Below are 18,569 nucleotides of genomic sequence, written 5' to 3'. Positions count from 1 at the left end.
TCGCCGATAACTCGTGACTCGGGCAGCGCCGGAGACGAGGGAGGCGGAAGCAGCGCTTGACTTAAACTTTAAGTCTTACAGCCTCGTTTTCGCCCGCCTCCAGGAGCCCGGAAGACCTGGGACCCGCACCTGTGAAAGGGATTTTAGTCCTGACCCGGGCGACGAGGTGAAGTTAGGAAGGTAATGATGATTGACGGGTTACCGAAAAACAGCCCCGTTAAAAGCGTTGTGAGCTTCACTTTCCTCATGTGTGAAAGGGACAAGAATTCTTACTCTGGCTCCCTCCTAGGATTGTAAGGAAAACCAAGTCCATTTATGGATATGGACTAGATAGTTCTATTGTTCACCCATTTATCCAGTCTGGATTTACCCCCTCGTTTACAGTCGACTGACTAAAATGTGTAACGGATTCAAATCCACTCATAATGTTTCTCCCCCATAAGTTTTTTTTAATCAAAAGGCCTCTTTTAAAAGCACATTTGTGGACGTTAAGTCTTTTCAGAGCGATACAGAAGTTTCTAGAACTGGAAAGTTCCATAGGGAGCGCCTTGCTCATAGAGAAACCACGGTTCAGTCACACAGGGAGGGAATCAGTGGTCTAGAAGAGACCCCCCCAGGATGGTACCAGTCCGCCCTGTGTGTGTAAAAAATGTTTAAAAAAAAATCAGTATTGTAATTCAGGTACATGTTAAAAACAAGGCTAATTTTGTCAGCATCGTGGAAATGATAGGATGGTGATGCTTGTTAATCATGCTCATGTTGAGGAGGGTTGCTTATGCAGTATGTAATGGAAGCACCTGTGTTCTTGATCATCACCCCTCTAAAAATTAAAACCCAAACCAGAAACCAACCAAGCAGAGGTCAAAGGTGTTTCTCCAGAGGTAGTTCGCAAGGGACAAAATACGTTTTCAGAAAAATACATGTATGAGAGTAAGTAAAAAAGAATTGTTAAGAAATCATAGAAACCTTTTTGAAACCAAAAATATGAAGCTGCTGTTTCTTGACAATTCCTCTTGGTCCACACAATTCTGAAAGTGGTATTTCCATTTCTAACCCATCCTCAAAGATTACTCGTGGGGTGATAGCACAATCAAATGGCAGTTTTGATCCTCGAGAGACTCAAATGATACCCCGGTTCAGTGTTCTTTGGTGTCGTGGTTACACTTTGGGCTGCAATCTGCAAGGTTTGTAGTTCAGAAACACCAGCCGCTCCATGGGAGAAAGAAGGGGCTTTCTTCTCCTGTAAGCAGTTCCATACGGTCTCGGAAACTCACAAGGGCATTTCTGCCCTGTTCTATAGGGTCGCTCTGAGTGGGCATCCACTCGATGGCAGGGAGTTTTGAGAGCAAAAAACATTGTGAGCCAAAATCAAGTCTATGATGGATGGGGTAGGGTCTTGGCGAACAGCTCCCTCTGGCTTTGAAGAGTGACTATGCGTCGTGCATTGTTATGATGGAAATCCATTCCTTGGGACAGCTTTCCTGACCTTTTTCCTCTTAGTTTTCCATTTTCTTAAAACCTCCTATTAAGTCCATATGTCCTTTGAGATAATCTATCAAGAGTATCCCTTGGGAAATAGTCATTATAAACAGCTGAGCTGACCTCTCTGCCTAGAATTGGGGCTGGCTGAGCACATATTCTTGGATGCGACGATTTTGATTAGACTTTTCTTTAAGACACCTTAATGCGGCTTAGACAAGTGTATTATTCAGGAACATGTGTGCAACCATCCACTGATGAAGAAGCACATTTTGTTTGGAATAAACCTATCCATGTAGGAACTGATATCCTAGTAGCAATACTCTTACTTACCCTCGTGTATTTTATGACAGGAAAAGGATTTGACTTATGGCATGTATTTTCTCTTTAAATCACTTTCTGTGTAGAATGGAGGAGGTTTTGAAGAAAAACACCTAAGAAATTTAAGCTGTTAAAGCCTGCCACTGACTGTCTCCTCCCTTCTTCTTAATGTCCGTCCTTTATATAAATTAGCAGCAGGAGGCCCGGTGATGCCATGGTTAAAGCACTCAGCTGCTAATGGGAGAAAGATGTGGCAGTTGCTTCCTTCAAGATTTCCAGCCTTGGAGACCCTTTGCGGCAATTCGGCTTTGTCTTAAGCCAGGGTCCTAATGAACTGGAATAGACCCGATGGCAGTGGGTTTAGTTTGGGTGGAGGTGAAGTATCTTGATATTCATAGTCTTCTTGGAACAATCCTGGGAGGGGGCACAGGGTAGGGATTATCATGAGTGGGTCCAAGGGAGGCAACCTTTGTTCACTGTGGTGGGAGCTGAGGGACTGAGATTCATTCTCTCTACAGGAAGCGCATGACTGGGGAAGCTCCCCTGAGATTATTAGAGGATTTATTGCTTTTCAGCATGCCAAACTAATAAACATTTATACACTAAAAACTAGGGGGATCAGCTGGTAGGATGCAGAAAAGGTAGTTTGAAGCTCAGTTTGGAATTATAGGTAAGGGTTAGAAGAGGTAAGTAGTGAGGACCTAAAATTACTGAAGATGCCTGGGTAACACCAATGGGTAAGCACCCAACTGCTAGTCAAAAGGTTGGATCTTCAAAACCACCCAGAAGGCCTTTGACAGGCCTAGTAGGACACAGTTTGACTTTGCACACATGAGGCTACCATGATTGAACTTGCCTCAACAGCAGCTAACACCAGCAAGCGATGGGACCAGTGGTAGTTCACTGGTAGAATTCATGCCTTCCGTTGCAGGAGACGGGGTTTTGGTTCCTGACCAGTACCGCTTGTGGGTATAGCCACCACCCATCTGTCAAGAAAGGGCATTAGCGTTGCTGTGATGCTAACCAGGTTTGGGTGGATCTTTTAGACTAAGGGCTAGGAAGAAAGGCTTGGTGATCCATTTCCAAAAACCAGCCGTGAAAACCCTGTGGATTACAGTGACCTGTTCTGCGACCCATCTCGAGGACAGCGCAGGACCTGGCAGCATTTTGTTCTGTTAGGAATGTGACTCGGTCAGTTAGGAGCCAACAAGAGCAGCTCACAACAGCCAAGTTGCTGTGCACCTTTGGAGCACAGTGAATAAGCTGGAGAAGCCCGGCTGAGACTCAAGAAGTGTGTGTTCAGTTGGGTTGAGTAGAGAAAAAAATCCAGTGACACTCACACATGTATATGAAAGAGCTTCATATCAAAAAGTGTGGGAAACTGAGGAAAACCGGGGAGCGAGAGGGTGTGGGGATGAATTCTCTATGTTCATAGTTTCAGGAGTCTGGGAGGCCTTCATGCCCCCGGGTTGGAGATGCATCCCAGTCACCTTCTTCTCCTAAGGAAAAGTTATTCCCCACGATGCTCCCCTGTAAGAATGCCACATTTAAGGTGCTGCTTGCAAGCACACAGTTGCTACCACACTCTTGAAGGTTCACTGCTTGAAGGCTGTCTGCCTGAAGGTTGTCTGCCATCGAGAGAGTGATCAGACCTTGAGGCTTCCTCACCCCACTATTGTCAGGAGAGCCAGCCCGGACAAATCAGCACAGACCTGGCAGGCCCCATTGTACAGCGATAATACGTAAAGATTACAGTAATGTCATACAGAATAAGGGAGATAGAAGAAAGTGAAATAAAGGAGTCAGACACATTTCATAGTAGCATGCTCATCTCAGCCCCTCTTGGTGGTCCACGTGGAGATGTAGAAAGTGGGAAAGGCAGAGGAGAGGGAGATTTATTTGTAACCAAGGCTTATATATCTTTTGGGGGCATGCAAGCCCCCTAATTACAGGTAAAGACATACGTCACAGGAAGGGGTTGTACTATAGGTAATACAGTATTGGGAGGGGGATGATCTAAGGGTACACACGCAATATGAAGGGGAGGGATTGGGGGTACACATATGACAAAGTGAGCAGATCCTAGATTCAGGATGGCAGCCTAACTGGATGCCACTGAGCAGGTTTGACCACTTCTCTGGCTCTCCATGGAAACAATTACTATCCTTATCAGTAGGGTGTGAGCCCCACTTACAGTGGACCAGACAGCAGTCTGATGGCTGAATGCCTTCAGGGAGAATATCTCTAAGCATCTGACCTCCCACCATGTGCTGGCAAACTGTGGGCATAATATGGGGGAGACAAAGCTGGGGAAAAGTCTTTTTATATCTCACACACTATCATGACCCCAATCCTGCCTTTCACTGCAGGCTAGACCAGAGCATGTACACAGGCACAGATAAGAGCTCAGGATGCACGGAATCCAGGTCAGATAAACCCCTCAGGAACAGAAATGGGAGTATCAATAAAAGGAGGGTAGGGGAGATGTGAGAAGAGGAGGTAGGAAGAAACCATGGGGGAAAGGAGAAAGCAGTCAGTGTAAAATATGAAAATATAATTTATCAAGGGGTCACAAGGGTGGAGGAGGGGAAAAGGAGCTGATACCAAGGGCTCAAATTGAAAGTAAATGTTAGAAAATCATGGCCACAGATGTACAAATATGCTTGATACAACTGATGTATGGATTGTTATAAGAGCTGGAAAGAGCCCCTAATAAAATGATCTTTAAAAAAAAGAGCAGTCAGACCCTACTGTCTGCCCCACCTTATCACTCCCTTGTGATAAGGATCATAGATTGTTTCCCCAGAGAAGAGTTCAGGAACACTTAAGGTCAAGTCAGCTCAGAGACCAGGTTAGGCCATCATCGACCTTAGAACCCGCCCACCATGGAAGAGGGGAGCACTTGCATGTCTTGTCTGTTTAATTTACCTCTCTATTACACAACTGCCCCCTAAAACCCATCTGGATATGAGCTGGATCCCACAAAGAAGTAATTATATATGTCAAGAAAGCATCCTAGCCCAGTCCTTCTTTAGACTCACACAGCTTATGCAATGATGCAAATTGCAGGAAGATTACAGGCCGGTGGGTGCAAAGTCATGTGGATCCAATGGTAGTGGAAGCATCACAGGGCTCTGGCAGGTCCCAAAGTGGCTTGCCATCAAGAAGGCAAAGACAGACGGGGGGGGGGGAACTTCCCTGTGCCCTCCTTGTAAGAAGGCCACATCCACAAGGAGGCCCCATCGGGCTGTGACTTGATGGACAGGTTGAATACCACCTCTACACTTCTTTATCTTCAAGTTGACATGAAAATCTGTAACTACCACAAGGAGGAATCATTGAAAGTAAACCTGGACACACCTAATGGGGCCCTGAATGAAGTCCAGGCCAAGGAGCCTTATTGTCAGGAGGGAACCAGGGAAGTTTTCTGAGAATGACTTTCTGCTTAGGAAGGTAACCTGGTCCCTGTGTGTAGGGTCAATGGACAGAGAAATCTGTGTACAGAGAAGTCTTGTGGTAGTCTGGGGAGCACTGACAGGAGCAAGGGTTCCCGCAGAAGCCACTGACGTAGTATCTGACTGACAGGGGAGCTAGGAGAGAAGCAGGGGGACAAGGTCATGAGTGTGTGATAGTGCTAGAGCACTGGGCCACGGGCTCTTGGGAGCTCGAGTGAATTACAGGAGACAGAAGTGAATTACAGGTGGCAGTGAGCAGGATGTAGAGGTATGCTCATGAAAGCACAGATGGGGAGAGTGGAGATGGCTGAAGGAAGCCGAGCTATGTGAAGGAGTCAGAGGGCTGGGTCAGAGAGAAGGGAGGGAAGTCAGCACAGACGGAGGTCATGGGAGTCAAGGGAAAAGTATTTGCAGGAGAAAGTGATTGGCAGGAGACCTGAAAGAGATGCTGTTGGCTATTAAAATCACTGGTGCCATTGATACTAGAGCCATCAGTGAGTGCTGGGCATGGAAACTACGTGGCAGTGGACTCAGGAGTGACAGCATAGCACACAGCTACTTTGGTTACCGTTATTAGTTGTGTTTTCCTTACATGTTTTCCTGTACATGAAACCCAGGGTAGGTAAATGTGTAGAGACGGGAACTGGATTCATGGTTTCCCGGGGGTATGGCAGGGAAGGTTGGGAATGAGGAGCTAATAGCAATGAGTACAAGAATCAAATGTTCTAAAATTGATTATGGTAATGATCATACAACTCTTATTGATATGATTAAACTACTGAATTGTATGATATGTGGATTATGTACCAGTAAAACTTTTTTTTCAGTGTTCTAATAGCTTTTTCTTTTTATTCATTTTATTGGTGACTCATACAGCTCTTATGACAATCCATACATACATTCATTGTGTCAAGCACCTGTGTACATATGTTGCCATCATTTAAAAAACATTTTCTTTCTCTTCGAGCCCTTGGTATCAGCTAATCCCCCACCCCACCCCATGAAACCTTGATAATTTATATATTTTTTCATGTATTTAAACTTTAAGAAAATGAGACCATAACTGGATTCTTAAGACATTAAAAAGACTGTGAGAAGATATACGTGTGTGTGCCATTACCTTTGAATATTTGAGTGAGTAGAGGCAGTTTAGGTGGATGGAGAAACTTAGAAAGAAAACAAGAGGAAATGGAATTGAATCATTTGGTGAACTACAGAGAGTCTTGGTGCTGCAGAGGATTGCGACTTGGGCTGCTAACCATGGGCTTAGCCATTTACAACCACCAGCCTCCCTGACAGGAGATGGACGGGCTCTCTACACCCGTACAGAATTAGTCTTGGAACCCGAGACCCTTCTCCTACGCTGTTCTGCAGGCCCCTTGGAGTCAGAACGGACTCGATGGCAGTGAACTTGGTTTGGGTTTTGGTGGGAAAGCTGTGAGTGAGAGGAAAAGGTGGCAGTTGACTTCCTTACAGATGGACAGCCTTGGAAACCCTCTGATGTCGTTCTTTGTCCTGTGGAGTCCCTGTGAGTTGCTACAGCAGTGGGTATAAGCGGTGGTCAGTTAAGCCAGTTAAAAACCTCCTTACAGGAACAAACTCAAAACCATCAAAAAGGCCAGCCTTGCTGGTCAAATAAGGACAGGTGGACCCTCTGAGCTGTGGCCCTTAGCCACTCGTTCAGTCTGGATGGAACATACCCTGCTCCCATGACTCAATGTCTAGTTACTAGAAAACCAATGGACTGCCATTGAACGGATTCTGATACATAGTAACTGTATAGGACAAGGTTGACCTTTTGAGTTTGTGAGACTTTAATCTTTATGGGAGCAGATAGCCCCATCTTTCTCCAGAAGAGCTGCTGGTGGGTTCGAACCATGGCCCTGTGGTGAGCAGTTCAGTGTTAGCAGCCCACTATGCAACAAGGTCTTGGGAAGAATACCACTAATGAGGTATGCATACCTTAGAAGAATCGACCCTTTGCGACTGAAAGGGCAGCATTGATGCCAGGACAAAGTTCTGAAGAGGGGCCAGGAGGAAGGGAAGTGGGTTAGAGGTGCTGCATTGAGGCATTGCAATGAGTGGAACAAAATGGGTATGGATTGTTGAATGTAAAACTGATGATCTGTTCTGTAAACCTTCACCAAATTCACAATAAAAAAAAAAAAGACTTCCCACAGGAAAACTCCATTTGGCTTTATTAGTAGAAATTCCAGTCTTTAAAAATTATTCCAGTGCACATTTCATCGACCTGCTTCCATTTGTATGTGAGCAGTGTTATTTCTTATGTGCGAAACGAGTAGTTGAAGGTCAATTAGCAGTTTAACTAAATGTAGTAATGCTGCCGGTCTCCTTCATACAAAAACAATTCACTAAATGTTCAGATGCATTCAGCAGCAGGTCTTTGTGTACTAGTAAGTTTTTTTGTATACTAAACTGGATTGGAAAAGAGTATTTTTTGAGCAATTGTCTAATAGGATGTTTCAAAGGAGGGATTTAGAATTGATAGCGTTGAATGAGAACTTCAGTTCCCAAAGTCCTCTGTCAATCAATTCTCTGAACGCCGTGTTTTCCCCCTGAAAAGAGACTAATTTCTCCTTCTCAAGGTTGTCATGTAGTGTCACATCAAGGTTGTCATGCAGTGTCACATAGACAGTTTTGGGGAAAGGGCGGCTACCCTTACTGTTGAAAAAAAATTTTTTTTAATTATTCCAGATTGAGGAGGGGAAGAAGAGGAAATTGATCCACACATAACCACCCACACCTCTCCAGGGGAAAGAACAACGGAAACCATAGGGGAAGGGAGACAGTGGTTGGTGTGAGATGAAAATAATAATAATTTATAATCTATCAAGGGGTTATGAGGGTGGGGGCGGAAAAGGGGGGGAAAAGGAGCTGATACCAAGGTCTCAGTAGAAAGTAACGGTCTAGAAAGGAATGATGGCAACATATGTGCAAATATGTCTGATACAATTGATGTATGGATTGTAATAAGCATTGTAAGAGCTCTCAATAAAATGATTAAAAAAAAAGAAAAGTGATCAAGATACCCTATTAGATCCTCTCTACTTGTATTGAAAACAAATGATTTTAAAAAAATGAACAGAAAAAAAAAACACACCGAACAGTTCCGGGGGTGGGGAGTTACTCCAGGTCTTAGAAGCACAGGATGCATTCCTTGACAAATTTTATGGGATTAGCATATTCTTGGTACAAAAACATAACAAAGAGAAAGAAAAAAATCCAGGTAAAAGCATTCACAAATATAGTTGCAAACACGTTGAGTGAGGGTGAGATTGAGTGCACCTGTTCTCCTGGGCTTTCCCCACTGATGCATCTATAAAACCTGAACAGCTCACTGGGAACGTGGCAGGACTTTGAAAAGTCAATGGGAGCAGATGAATTGAGAAAAACAAAAATATGGAGCACATGATTGCTGGAGAATTTACCATTTCTGATACTCTGGTCCACCTGCGGTTTAGCACCAGACACAAGCACAGTTGTGAAAATCTATAGCTAAGTGGATTTAATAAAATACCAACTCTCTATCCAGAAAACCCAAAAGGAGAGCCTCAGGGAACTGACTAGTCGAAGGGAAACTACAGAGACTGAGGGACCCCTTAAGATTGTTTATAAACACCTTGGACTCAGTCCTAATTTGTGTGGAAGTTGATACAGTTCATCCTAATCAGTATATAAAATGTTGGTAACAGAATGTTCTATCATTCAGGTCCCAGTCTGGCCACTAGGTGGCACCCACAAGAGGCAGTTCAGAACACTAGCCCAAAGTCTGAAAAGACTGTCTAGAAATGCCCAAAGTTGTAAATCTTTATGGAAAGACATTGCCACATCTTTCTTCTGAGACCTGCTGGTGTTTTTGAGCCACTGACCCATCAGTTATCAGATATTTTAACCACTTCACAACTAGGGTACCAATACCAGTATAATTTCTTTGAAAATGAAAATAAAATTGTCATTATAGGTCAATTACATATTAAAACAAAACATTCAAACAAAACCAAGCAATAACATCCTTCTAGGATTCAAACAAGACCCAGAATTTTATAATCAAAATGTTAAATATAATTAAGAATTATTGGTACAGGAAATCCCAAGAACAAATCATTCCTACATCTGTTTTTAAGTTAAATTTATACGTAAGTTGGAAACACTTCAGTATTGTTTGTATTTAATTACATTTCGTCTAATTTTTGTCTTAAATGAGGAAGTTTAAAAATATTCATGGAGGAATTCCATTATCAAGAGTGGAATAGAACTTGGGAGCATACAAAAAGATCAGGCCTACTAGTTGGATAAAGACTGACAGAGCCCCCAAGATTATGGTCCTGAGTTATGGTCTGGAACTGAACTCCCCCTTGTGACTCATTTTCAACCTAATTAATACAGGACATCGATGTGGAAAATGTAACATATTTCATAGTGAAGGATTTAATGCGATCCCCTTAAGATCAGAAAGCAGTTGAAGATGTATAAATCATAGCTAGTATAATAAGAAAAAGAAAAAGACATATATAGATTTGAAAGGAAGAAATAAAAAAAATCACTATGTACAGATGGTATGATTATCTTCATGGAAAATTTCAAAGTACCTACCCCCAAAAGGTTATCTCATATGCATGTGAAAGTTGAATACTGAATAAGGAAGACTGAAGAATTGATGCGTTTGAATTATTGTGGTGGTGAAGAATACGAACATCATGGACTACCAGAAGAACGAACAAGTTAGTCTTGGAAGAGGGACTGCCAGGGTTCTCCTCGAAACAAGGGTGATGAGACTTCATCTCACGTACTCTGGGCATGTTATCAGGAGACACCAGCCCTTCATGAGAGAAGGGCATCATGCTTGGTAAAGTGGAAGGGCAGTGAAAAAGAGGAAGCCCCTCGATGAGAGATCAGTTGACACAGTGGCTGCAACAGTGGGCTCGACCCTAGCAATTGTGAGGCTGGTTCGAGACTGAGCTGTGTTTTGTTCTGTTGAACAAAAGGTCATGGTGAATTGGAACTGACTTGACAACCCCTAAAAACCATCACTGCCCCCCCACACACACACGCACACAATAAATTGGCAACTGCATGATACAATACCATCTACAAAAACATATACAATAGTGAGTTGGAATCTGCTCAGTGGCAGTGAGTTTGGTTTTTAAGAAAAAGAAAATACTTTAGAGAACTGTAACAAAACATGACCAGGGTTTATATGCTGTGAAGCCCACCATGCTGATAAAAACAAAAACAGCCCAAAGACTTAATTTTAAATAAATGGAGTGACAGATCAGAAGACCTGACAGAGTTTAAACATCATTTCCTCAATTTGATGTTTAGGTTTAACATGATCCAATCAAAACTCCAGAGCTTTTTTTTTTTTTTTTGCTGATTCTAAAATTTCTATGTGATGACAAAGGAAGTAGAATTGCTAACCAATTTTGGGAAAGAGTAATAAAATGGGAGGGATCACACTACCCAGTTTAAGAATTTACTAAAAGGACACTGTTTGCAAGGCACTGTGATATTGCCAGTGAGATACATATAGACAAATGCACAGCAGACCATCCAGAAATACACTCACACAGAGATGGCCAAATGATTTTTGTACAAGGGGCAAGGGCAATTGAGGGGAGAGAAAAAAACAAAGCAAAAACCAAGAAAACCCAGCCTTTCCAACAAATATTGGAATGTCAGATTTCTGTATGTGAAAAAAAAAGTTTAACCTTTTATAAAAATTCATTCAAAATGGATGATAGCTACACGTAAGACTGTAAATATTTAGAAAAAATAGAAAAATTTTGTAGCCTGCGACTAGGTAATTTTTTAAAAAGATGCATGATTCATCCGAATGAAAGCTAAATTGAACTACACCAAAATTAAAAACTTTTGTCCTTACAAAGACATTATTCATTATTCAGAAAATAGTAAGACAAGCTACATACTGGTAGAAAATAATTATAAATCACACTATCTGACAGCACTTTTATCAAGAATATGAAGAGCTCTCAAAATTAACTAGGAAACAAGCAACCCAGTTTAAAAATGGGGGAAAAAACCTGAATGAATGGCAAAAAAGCCTATGATGAGATCCTCAGCATCATGTCCATCAGAGAACTAAATTAAAGCTGCAGTAAGTCCCCTGTACGTACCTCTGAGAGGGGCTAACCTAAAATACATGGACAATACCAAGTGCTGCAGGATGGGGAACAGCAATCCCCTCCCCATGTTGCTGGAGAAGCGCCACGTGGCACAGCACACTGAGAAGGAAGCCTGGCAGTTGTTTATGAAGTTCAGCCTAGACGTACCATAAAACCCATTCCTGGGGACTTAGGGAAATGAAAACTTAAAGTTTGCACAAAGCCTGAACGTTTAAAACACCTCTATTCCTCAGTGCTGCAAACTGGAAATGAATGCCCTTCAACAGTGATATGTCCAAACATTGGAATCCTACACGGAGTCTTTTGTTCAAAGATATGGCTCTGGTCTTTTGGAAATCAGGGTAGAGTTTTTCACATCATCTGTTAAATGGTGCACAATTTGCAATTGAAACTTTACACCTGGGATCATGAGAGCTATTATTACTGAGAATGGGAACAGTGCAGAAAGGACATACTTTCCCAACATGCTTGTAACAAACCCTGAGTATTCTAAGATAGAGCATGATTCTGTAGCCTGAATAAGATAATGCAGTGGCTTTGTTGTTGTTGACATTTGCATGACAAAGCTCTTGTCCTCCCGTGGCACTCTTCCTCAGGACTAATGTTTCCTCTGCTAACAGCTGGGCTTGGCAGAGGCAAGGCTAGTAAACGAAAACTGATTGCCACCCAGGAAATACAAATCAGAACCACAATGAGAGCCTGCTTTACAACCACTGAGCTGGTTGTGTTTAGAAAGACCAATGCTAGCAAGTGTTGGAAAGAATGTGGGGAAACGGAAACCCTGAGGCATTGCTGGTAGAGTTGCAGAGTGAAGTGGCTACTGTGGAAAACAGTCTGGCACTGCCTAAAACCACTGAACTTAGCGTTTCACATCACCCAGAGATTCTACTTCTAGGTATAGATTTAAGAAAAACAAAACCACCTAGCCACAACAAAAAAAACCTTGTATGTGAATGAGCAAGTTAAACAGGAGAAGCAGGAAAGAGGAGGCGATGGAACAGAATTCATGAACCGCGAGGATGTCTGAGAACCCTACATGGTCCAATCCAGTTGCCACTAACCTCATGTAGTTATCTATTTGGGACTAGTCTGAGTTGGACGGTGCTGTAAGGATAAAATAAATACACACTGGATTCCAAAGACAGTATGGGGAAAAGAACATAAATATCTCCACTTTTATGTTGACAGCATGTTGAAATGACAGTATTTTGGATCTATTGGGCTAGATAGAATATATTGCTAAAACTTATTTTACCTTTGTTTTTACTTTTAAATGTGGGTAGTTGAATAAATTACATATATGACTGGCTATTTCTGCTGGCCAGCACTGACATAGACACATGGCAGTATTCCTGGGACATGGATTAGCACAGGAAGATCTCAGTGGATGGTATGTTTTTATGTGAATTAAGGAATGAGCAGATGGGTCAATAAGCTCATGAATAAATGAGTGAGCAAATGGTTGCAGGAGGATTATGTATATGCTTTAAGGGGTTGACCAATTCTAAATTGTTGAGAAGTATATACACAAATGAGTTCTAGGGAAACAGAGGTCATTAGAATAGAAGAAAGTTCATCAAGGCTTGGAGTTAGGGAATCTCAGAGAGGATTTTAGACCACCTTATTTTAAGGACCCCAAACTGTCCTTTGCCTTACTCGATTTTTTTTCTCCAAAAAGTACTTTTATGGTATTTTAATATCTGCCAGGCATTCGACATTATTAACTCATTAAAACTTCACAGCCAAAAACAAACAAACAAAAAAAAACAAACAAACAAACAAAAAAAACTTCACAGCCATCCCATCTGACAGGCATTCTAATTATCCCCTTTTCCCAGAAAAGGAAGCTAAGGCACAGAGAGTTAAGCAACTTTTCCAGGGCCACCTAATAAGTAATGGAACTAGGATTCAAACCAAGCCATCCTGGCTCCAGTGTCAACGCCTTGAACTCCTACACCATCCTACCGTGTTTCCTTCTGCCCAAGCGTTTCTCCAGTAGAAATACAGTTCTTTCCACCTCCCTCCCATTACTCATTTCTCTTCCACATCCAGTCCTCAGACTTCACATCCTAGAAAAGGTTCACAATGAACCTTACCTACCGAAAACTATCTTAAGTACCCACCCCCACTACCACTACCATTGCTCCGCAAATGAGAAATGAGCAAAGCATGTCTGCATGGTCAAATATGACAGCCAGGTAACCCAGCCTCCCGTGTTTCCTCTGTGCCCATACCACCTTCTACCTCCTCTCTCCATGACCCGGAGTCTGCCCTCCTCTACCTCCTTGGGGCAACTGGAGAGAAATGGATGTTGGAAGAGCCTGAGGCCTCACCAGTCCAAGCAAATGTTTTGCCCAGCCAGGGGTACGAAAGAGGGGGCTTTCAGATGCACCCTGGCCAGTGCCCAGTGGTCCCTCAATCCCACCCACCAGGGACTGCATTCCTTCCTCTTCTTGGATATTTCCAGTGACAGAGGAACCCTGAAGAACTTCCACCTCCTGGGAGCAGCCCTCATTGTGACCCTGTAGGACAGAGTAGAACTGGGCCTTTGGGGTTCCAAGGCTGTACGTCTTTAGAGCAGAAAGACTCATCTTTCTCCCACAGAGTGGCTGGTGGTTTTGAATTGTTGACCTTGGACTAGCAGCCCAATGCATAACCTACTAGGCCACCAGAGTTGCTATGAGTCAGAATTGAGTTGTTTTGTTTTGTTTTGTTTTGTGGTGGGGGCAGCCCTAGCCAAGCATCTCCAACATGCCCTTCAGCACTGCAACACCAAGAAGGAACGAACAGCCCATCTTACTCTTTCTCGCTCTCATTAAATTATGAATAATAATGCATTTACTTATTCTCCCACTTAAAAAGTTGTTTAAATCCTTTGAAGAATCTTGCAAGGTAGTTTGGCTAGACAGCAGGCAGGACAGTCCAGTGCCTCTGGTGGGGGGGCTAGGGTCTTCCACTCGCCTGTCTTTTGGTCCAGCAAGTAGGCATTTGGGTTGATAGTGTAGTCCTTTGTCTGGGCATCACTAGCCGTGGTGACACCTCCACATACAAACACTCTGCTGTCCCCAATGGAGCATATAGCATGGGATACATCCAAGGGGCAGTTGTTGGGCAAGAGCGGCACAGTGGTGGTCGTCTTGTTGGCCTTTATCTTCTGCAGGTTGATCTCCACGCTCTGCCGGTGACTGTGCACGCAAAGAATGTTGTCCTGCTGGAAAGAGAGCAGGGGCCGGTGGTTGAATTCAATGGGAAAGGTGATACACTGGACCACGTCCCCAGTGTTGGTGTCGAAACAGTCCACCACCCCGACCCTTGAGATGTAGCCTTTAACCAAGCAGCGCCCGGTGACAATGTACAGGTTTCGGTCGCCCTTGCTGATCACGGCGGTGCCGTCCATTGGGATGCTCATCTTCCCCGCCAGGCACCATGCCTCCTTGCGCTCATCATAGCAATAGATATTGGAGACGTACCTCCTTGGGGCAATGCTCCCACCCACCGAGTACACTGTCCCCCCGCAGGTCACCATGGTATGGAAGACAAGCCCAATGGGAAGGTCTGGCAGCTTGGTCCAGGAGTTGTCATCCATGTCATAGCGCCAAGCCGTCTTTAGCCCTGAGATCTGCTCAGTGGTGCCACCAGAGATGTAGATGTAGCGACCCGCGGAGGTGGCACTAAGTGCTGCTGCTCGATAGGGCATCTCTGAGAGCTTCAACCACAGGTTTTCCTGGATGATGTAGGCAAATACTCCATCATTAAACTGGCCGTGGGCCTTTTGACCACCTAGGATGATCACCGAATCAAGCAGGGCCCCTTTCCGCTGGTAGTTCAGCAGGCTACACGGCCGCTCCTGCTTGCGGTCCATCAGGACACTCTCAATCAGGGTGGCATGAGCCGAGTTGCTCTCCAAGCCCATCAGCTTGTTGCTGGCAAACATCAGCGTCTTGTTGGAGACGGCATTGAGATTGATATAATTGAAGAATTTCTTAAAATACTTCTCCCGCTCATCCTTCCGGAAATATACCCAATTGATGAGTGCGCTGAGAGCCTGGTCCTCGTTGAGCACATGCAGGTTTTCGTCCCGGAGCAGGCGCCCAAAGATAACGGGTGGGCAGCGCATGAAGTGCAAGGAGCCCTCAGGACTGGCCCAGTAGTGGAAATTGTCGCGAATGCCAGAGTAGGCCAAGTCTGATACCTCTTTGAGTTCAAACAGCTCAGCCAAGAAAAGGTAGCGCAAGCAGTTGGCACGGCGGATGGACTTAATCAGGAAGTCATTGCAGTGGATGCGAAGGCGCGGCGTGTTGAAATACTGGGCCCCGCGAAGCAGCTCCTCCACGTTCTGCTCCGAGACCACCACCTTGCCGCTGTAGAAGTAGTCCAGGAGCTGGTCCACTGTGCCCGGGCTCAGGTAGTTGGGATCAATGGTGATGAAGAGTTCGTCGGTGGTCTTCATATCGTTGCTGGCGATGAGGCTCTTCACCAGGGGAGAGACAGCAGCCAGCACGTTGCGATGTGCGAAGAAGACGTGGTGGTCCACAGTCAGGGCCATGTCCCAGTACTCCTTGCGCTTCCTCTGTTTGTTCAGGTTCTGCAGCACAAAGCTGTTGTAGTTCTTTTCGGTGAATTCCAATTTCATGGTGGCGCTTGTTGGCTGAGGCACACGTCCAGCAGCAGGTGCTGGAAGACGATTTTCTGAGGCCTTTTGGGGTTCAGATGGATGGTTTTTTGCAGAGCAGGTGACTAGGGAGGAGTGGGAGTGGGAGAGAGGATGACGTCACAGAGTGAGTGAGGTCATCACAATGCAGGCCCTGCTGGGGCCCTTCTCAGAGGCCCAGCAGGAGTGATTCAGAGTGGGAGAAGATGACGTCACAGAGTGAAGGTGGTTATCACACTGCATGCCCTGCGGGGGTCCTTTCTCAGTGGCACAGGGTCTCTGTCCCCTCCGATGATGCCCACAAGGCTTGTCCGTGTGCCGACCAGGATCTAGAGCCCGGGAGGAAGTTCAGGGATGTCTGAAACGCCCATCCAGGAGTTTCCTGCTGCTTTTGGAATGTAAGAGCAAGTCTGAGTGGGGCAGAAGGGCAGAAGGATAAGGAGTAGTTAGAGGAAGGAGGAAGATTTCAGATCACCCAGGAAGAATCCTCCCATTGAATCGGAGGAAAACCGAGGCCCACAGGAGAGAAGGACCTTCCCCAAGACCACACAGCCAAGCCTTCTGTAACGGAGTACTGCTGCTCCTCTTCTGGAAAGTGTCAGCTTTCTCTAGTCTCTGATCCTCAGACCTCACACCACCTCTTTCTGCCAAGCGTCCTGAGCAGCAGACGAGCAAATCTGTTCTTTGGCTTCAGCCCCTTGTGACCATGGGCTTCGTTTTTCATTCTTCAGAACAGAGGAGGGAGGCAGGAGTGGGCTAAACCAGAGAGGGCTTCTACAGACCTTCCTTTCAAGTTCAATACAGTTTCCAGACTCATTGTCAAGTGTTGGGCGCTGAGGTGAGTGAGGAGCCCGGAGAGTGAGCGCATTGGTTACATTGCTGGCCTTTCACCAGGAGGTCAGCTGCTTTGCAGGAGAAAGATGTGGTGGTCAGCGTCCATAAAGCTTCACCGTCTCGGACACTTCAGGAGGCAGTCCGCCCTGTCTGCAGGGTCCCTGTGAGTGAGATGGGCTTGGCTGCAGTGGGGCTGGTTCTGTGGTTTGGCTTTCCGTCACTAGTGGGCTTGGCCAAGCGATTCAGGCTCCAAGGCTCGGTTTTTCCATCTGTGAGCACCCCCCCCCCCCACTTCAGACTCCCCCTCCTCCCTTCTCATTCATGTTCTCCTCCCTTCTCCTTTCACGCCTGCTCAGACATCGCGTTCTGGCCACAACCAACCACCCCAGGCTTTCCCGCAAAAATGCAGTCCCCAGGATGCCTGGGCAGCGCCTCTTTCCTGGGGTGACTTCTTCGAGGAACTGCTGTTCCAGCAAAGGATGCACCCACAGGAGCAGCGTGAGCCCAGATGTGCCTCTGCTGAGTGTGTACAAGCAGGACTTCGTCTGACGCGCTTTCCACAGACCCTGCTCGGAGGCCCGCGACTCACATTAATTAGGCTTCCGTGCCCCTCCTTACGTATATGTTAACCAGATTATTCTTTTTCTGATACCATGGGCTTGGGGTGGAGTAGGGACGCGCTTGTATGAGTTCGCCGCCCCGGAAGACTATTACACGGCAGCACTTTCAGGGGGCATAATGCTTTTCACGGCGTTTGTCACCCAGCTCACAGGCTTATATGCCCGAAGCAAGTCCAATGCGGTACAAAGAATCCTGTTGTTTTTTTTCCTTAGTAAAAAGTTGCTTAACTGCGGAAACTAGAGCGTGGTAAACACAGTTCTTGACTCGTATTAAATGTTTAAAAACGACCCAAAGCTGCCATTGTTTTACTGAGACTTGTTCCCCAGCGCTTGCGTGTTCTTGTCGCCTCCTTCGGCCAGTTCCTGAGCCTCCTCAGGCCGCAGGGTGGGGCTCGCGGGTCAGCTGCAGCGTAGGAGGGCGGGAGGATGGGGTGCTCTCCCCAGAGAAGCCTGCCCCTTGCCGCCTCCCTGGGCACCGCCCAGTCCACTTTCAAGATGAAAAAGCTGCTCTCCTTCCAGGATACCCCGCCTCTCTCCTGGGCTGTGCTCCATGAAAGGATGGGGTCTCATGGGCTGTAGGAGGTGAGCCCCCTAAGGTCACCCCAGACTACTCTTGGCGTTTGGGGATCTTGACCCCCGGAGCTGGGTGCGCGCAGCCTCAGGCATCAGCCCCAGAGTGTGTAGATCCAAGTGGGTGGGTGGGGTGTTCACCGAGTCGGCCAGCTCTGGTTCAGGCCGGCACGCCCCGTCTGCTGGATGTCTTGGCGCAGGAGGTGGAGGCGGCGTGTGGGGAAGGGAGGGGGAGGGCCAGCTAGAGACCCCTACCGAGGGGCAGGGCCCTGGGGAGCCCCCCCTCCACACACACAGGGGCCTTGGGAGTGCCCCTTACACACACACACAACACACCTCAACACACACACCAGGGCCCAGAGGCCCCACTGGGGCCAGTCTCTGGGAACTGGCAGAAAGGGTCTTAGGACGTCCAGACCCTCATCTCCACTAGCTTGGGCCCCAAGGCCTCAGCTTGCCTCTTGGGAAAGCA

General features: G+C 45.8%; 1 protein-coding gene, 1 long non-coding RNA gene and 1 other non-coding gene across 3 annotated transcripts; 2 read left to right on the top strand and 1 right to left on the bottom strand.

Moving 5' to 3' along the window:
• Window positions 1-79: 79 nt before the first annotated feature.
• On the top strand, window positions 80-17,815 carry LOC123522440. The gene is made up of 2 exons (XR_006680716.1): window positions 80-180; window positions 17,264-17,815. It is a non-coding gene; the product is annotated as an uncharacterized LOC123522440 (long non-coding RNA).
• On the top strand, window positions 7,490-7,619 carry LOC115871914. The gene has a single exon (XR_004047553.1). It is a non-coding gene; the product is annotated as a small nucleolar RNA SNORA19 (small nucleolar RNA).
• Window positions 14,278-16,059, bottom strand: CCIN (calicin). The gene has a single exon (XM_004711028.3). It carries the CDS (start codon window positions 16,053-16,055, stop codon window positions 14,289-14,291), a length of 1,767 nt encoding a protein of 588 aa, XP_004711085.1. The 5' UTR covers window positions 16,056-16,059; the 3' UTR covers window positions 14,278-14,288.
• Window positions 17,816-18,569: the final 754 nt, after the last annotated feature.

The sequence above is a fragment of the Echinops telfairi genome, unplaced genomic scaffold, assembly GCF_000313985.2.
Source record: "Echinops telfairi isolate 266 unplaced genomic scaffold, ASM31398v2 ScPeMD7_7410;HRSCAF=8448, whole genome shotgun sequence".
Lineage (NCBI taxonomy): Eukaryota > Metazoa > Chordata > Mammalia > Afrosoricida > Tenrecidae > Echinops > Echinops telfairi.
The sequence above is the reverse complement of the archived record's forward strand: the minus strand, read 5'-3'. Positions and strand labels throughout refer to the sequence as shown.

Bases quoted from the DNA above. Each gene is read 5' to 3' on its own strand.
- CCIN (XM_004711028.3), bottom strand. From the start codon at position 16,055: ATGAAATTGGAATTCACCGAAAAGAACTACAACAGCTTTGTGCTGCAG.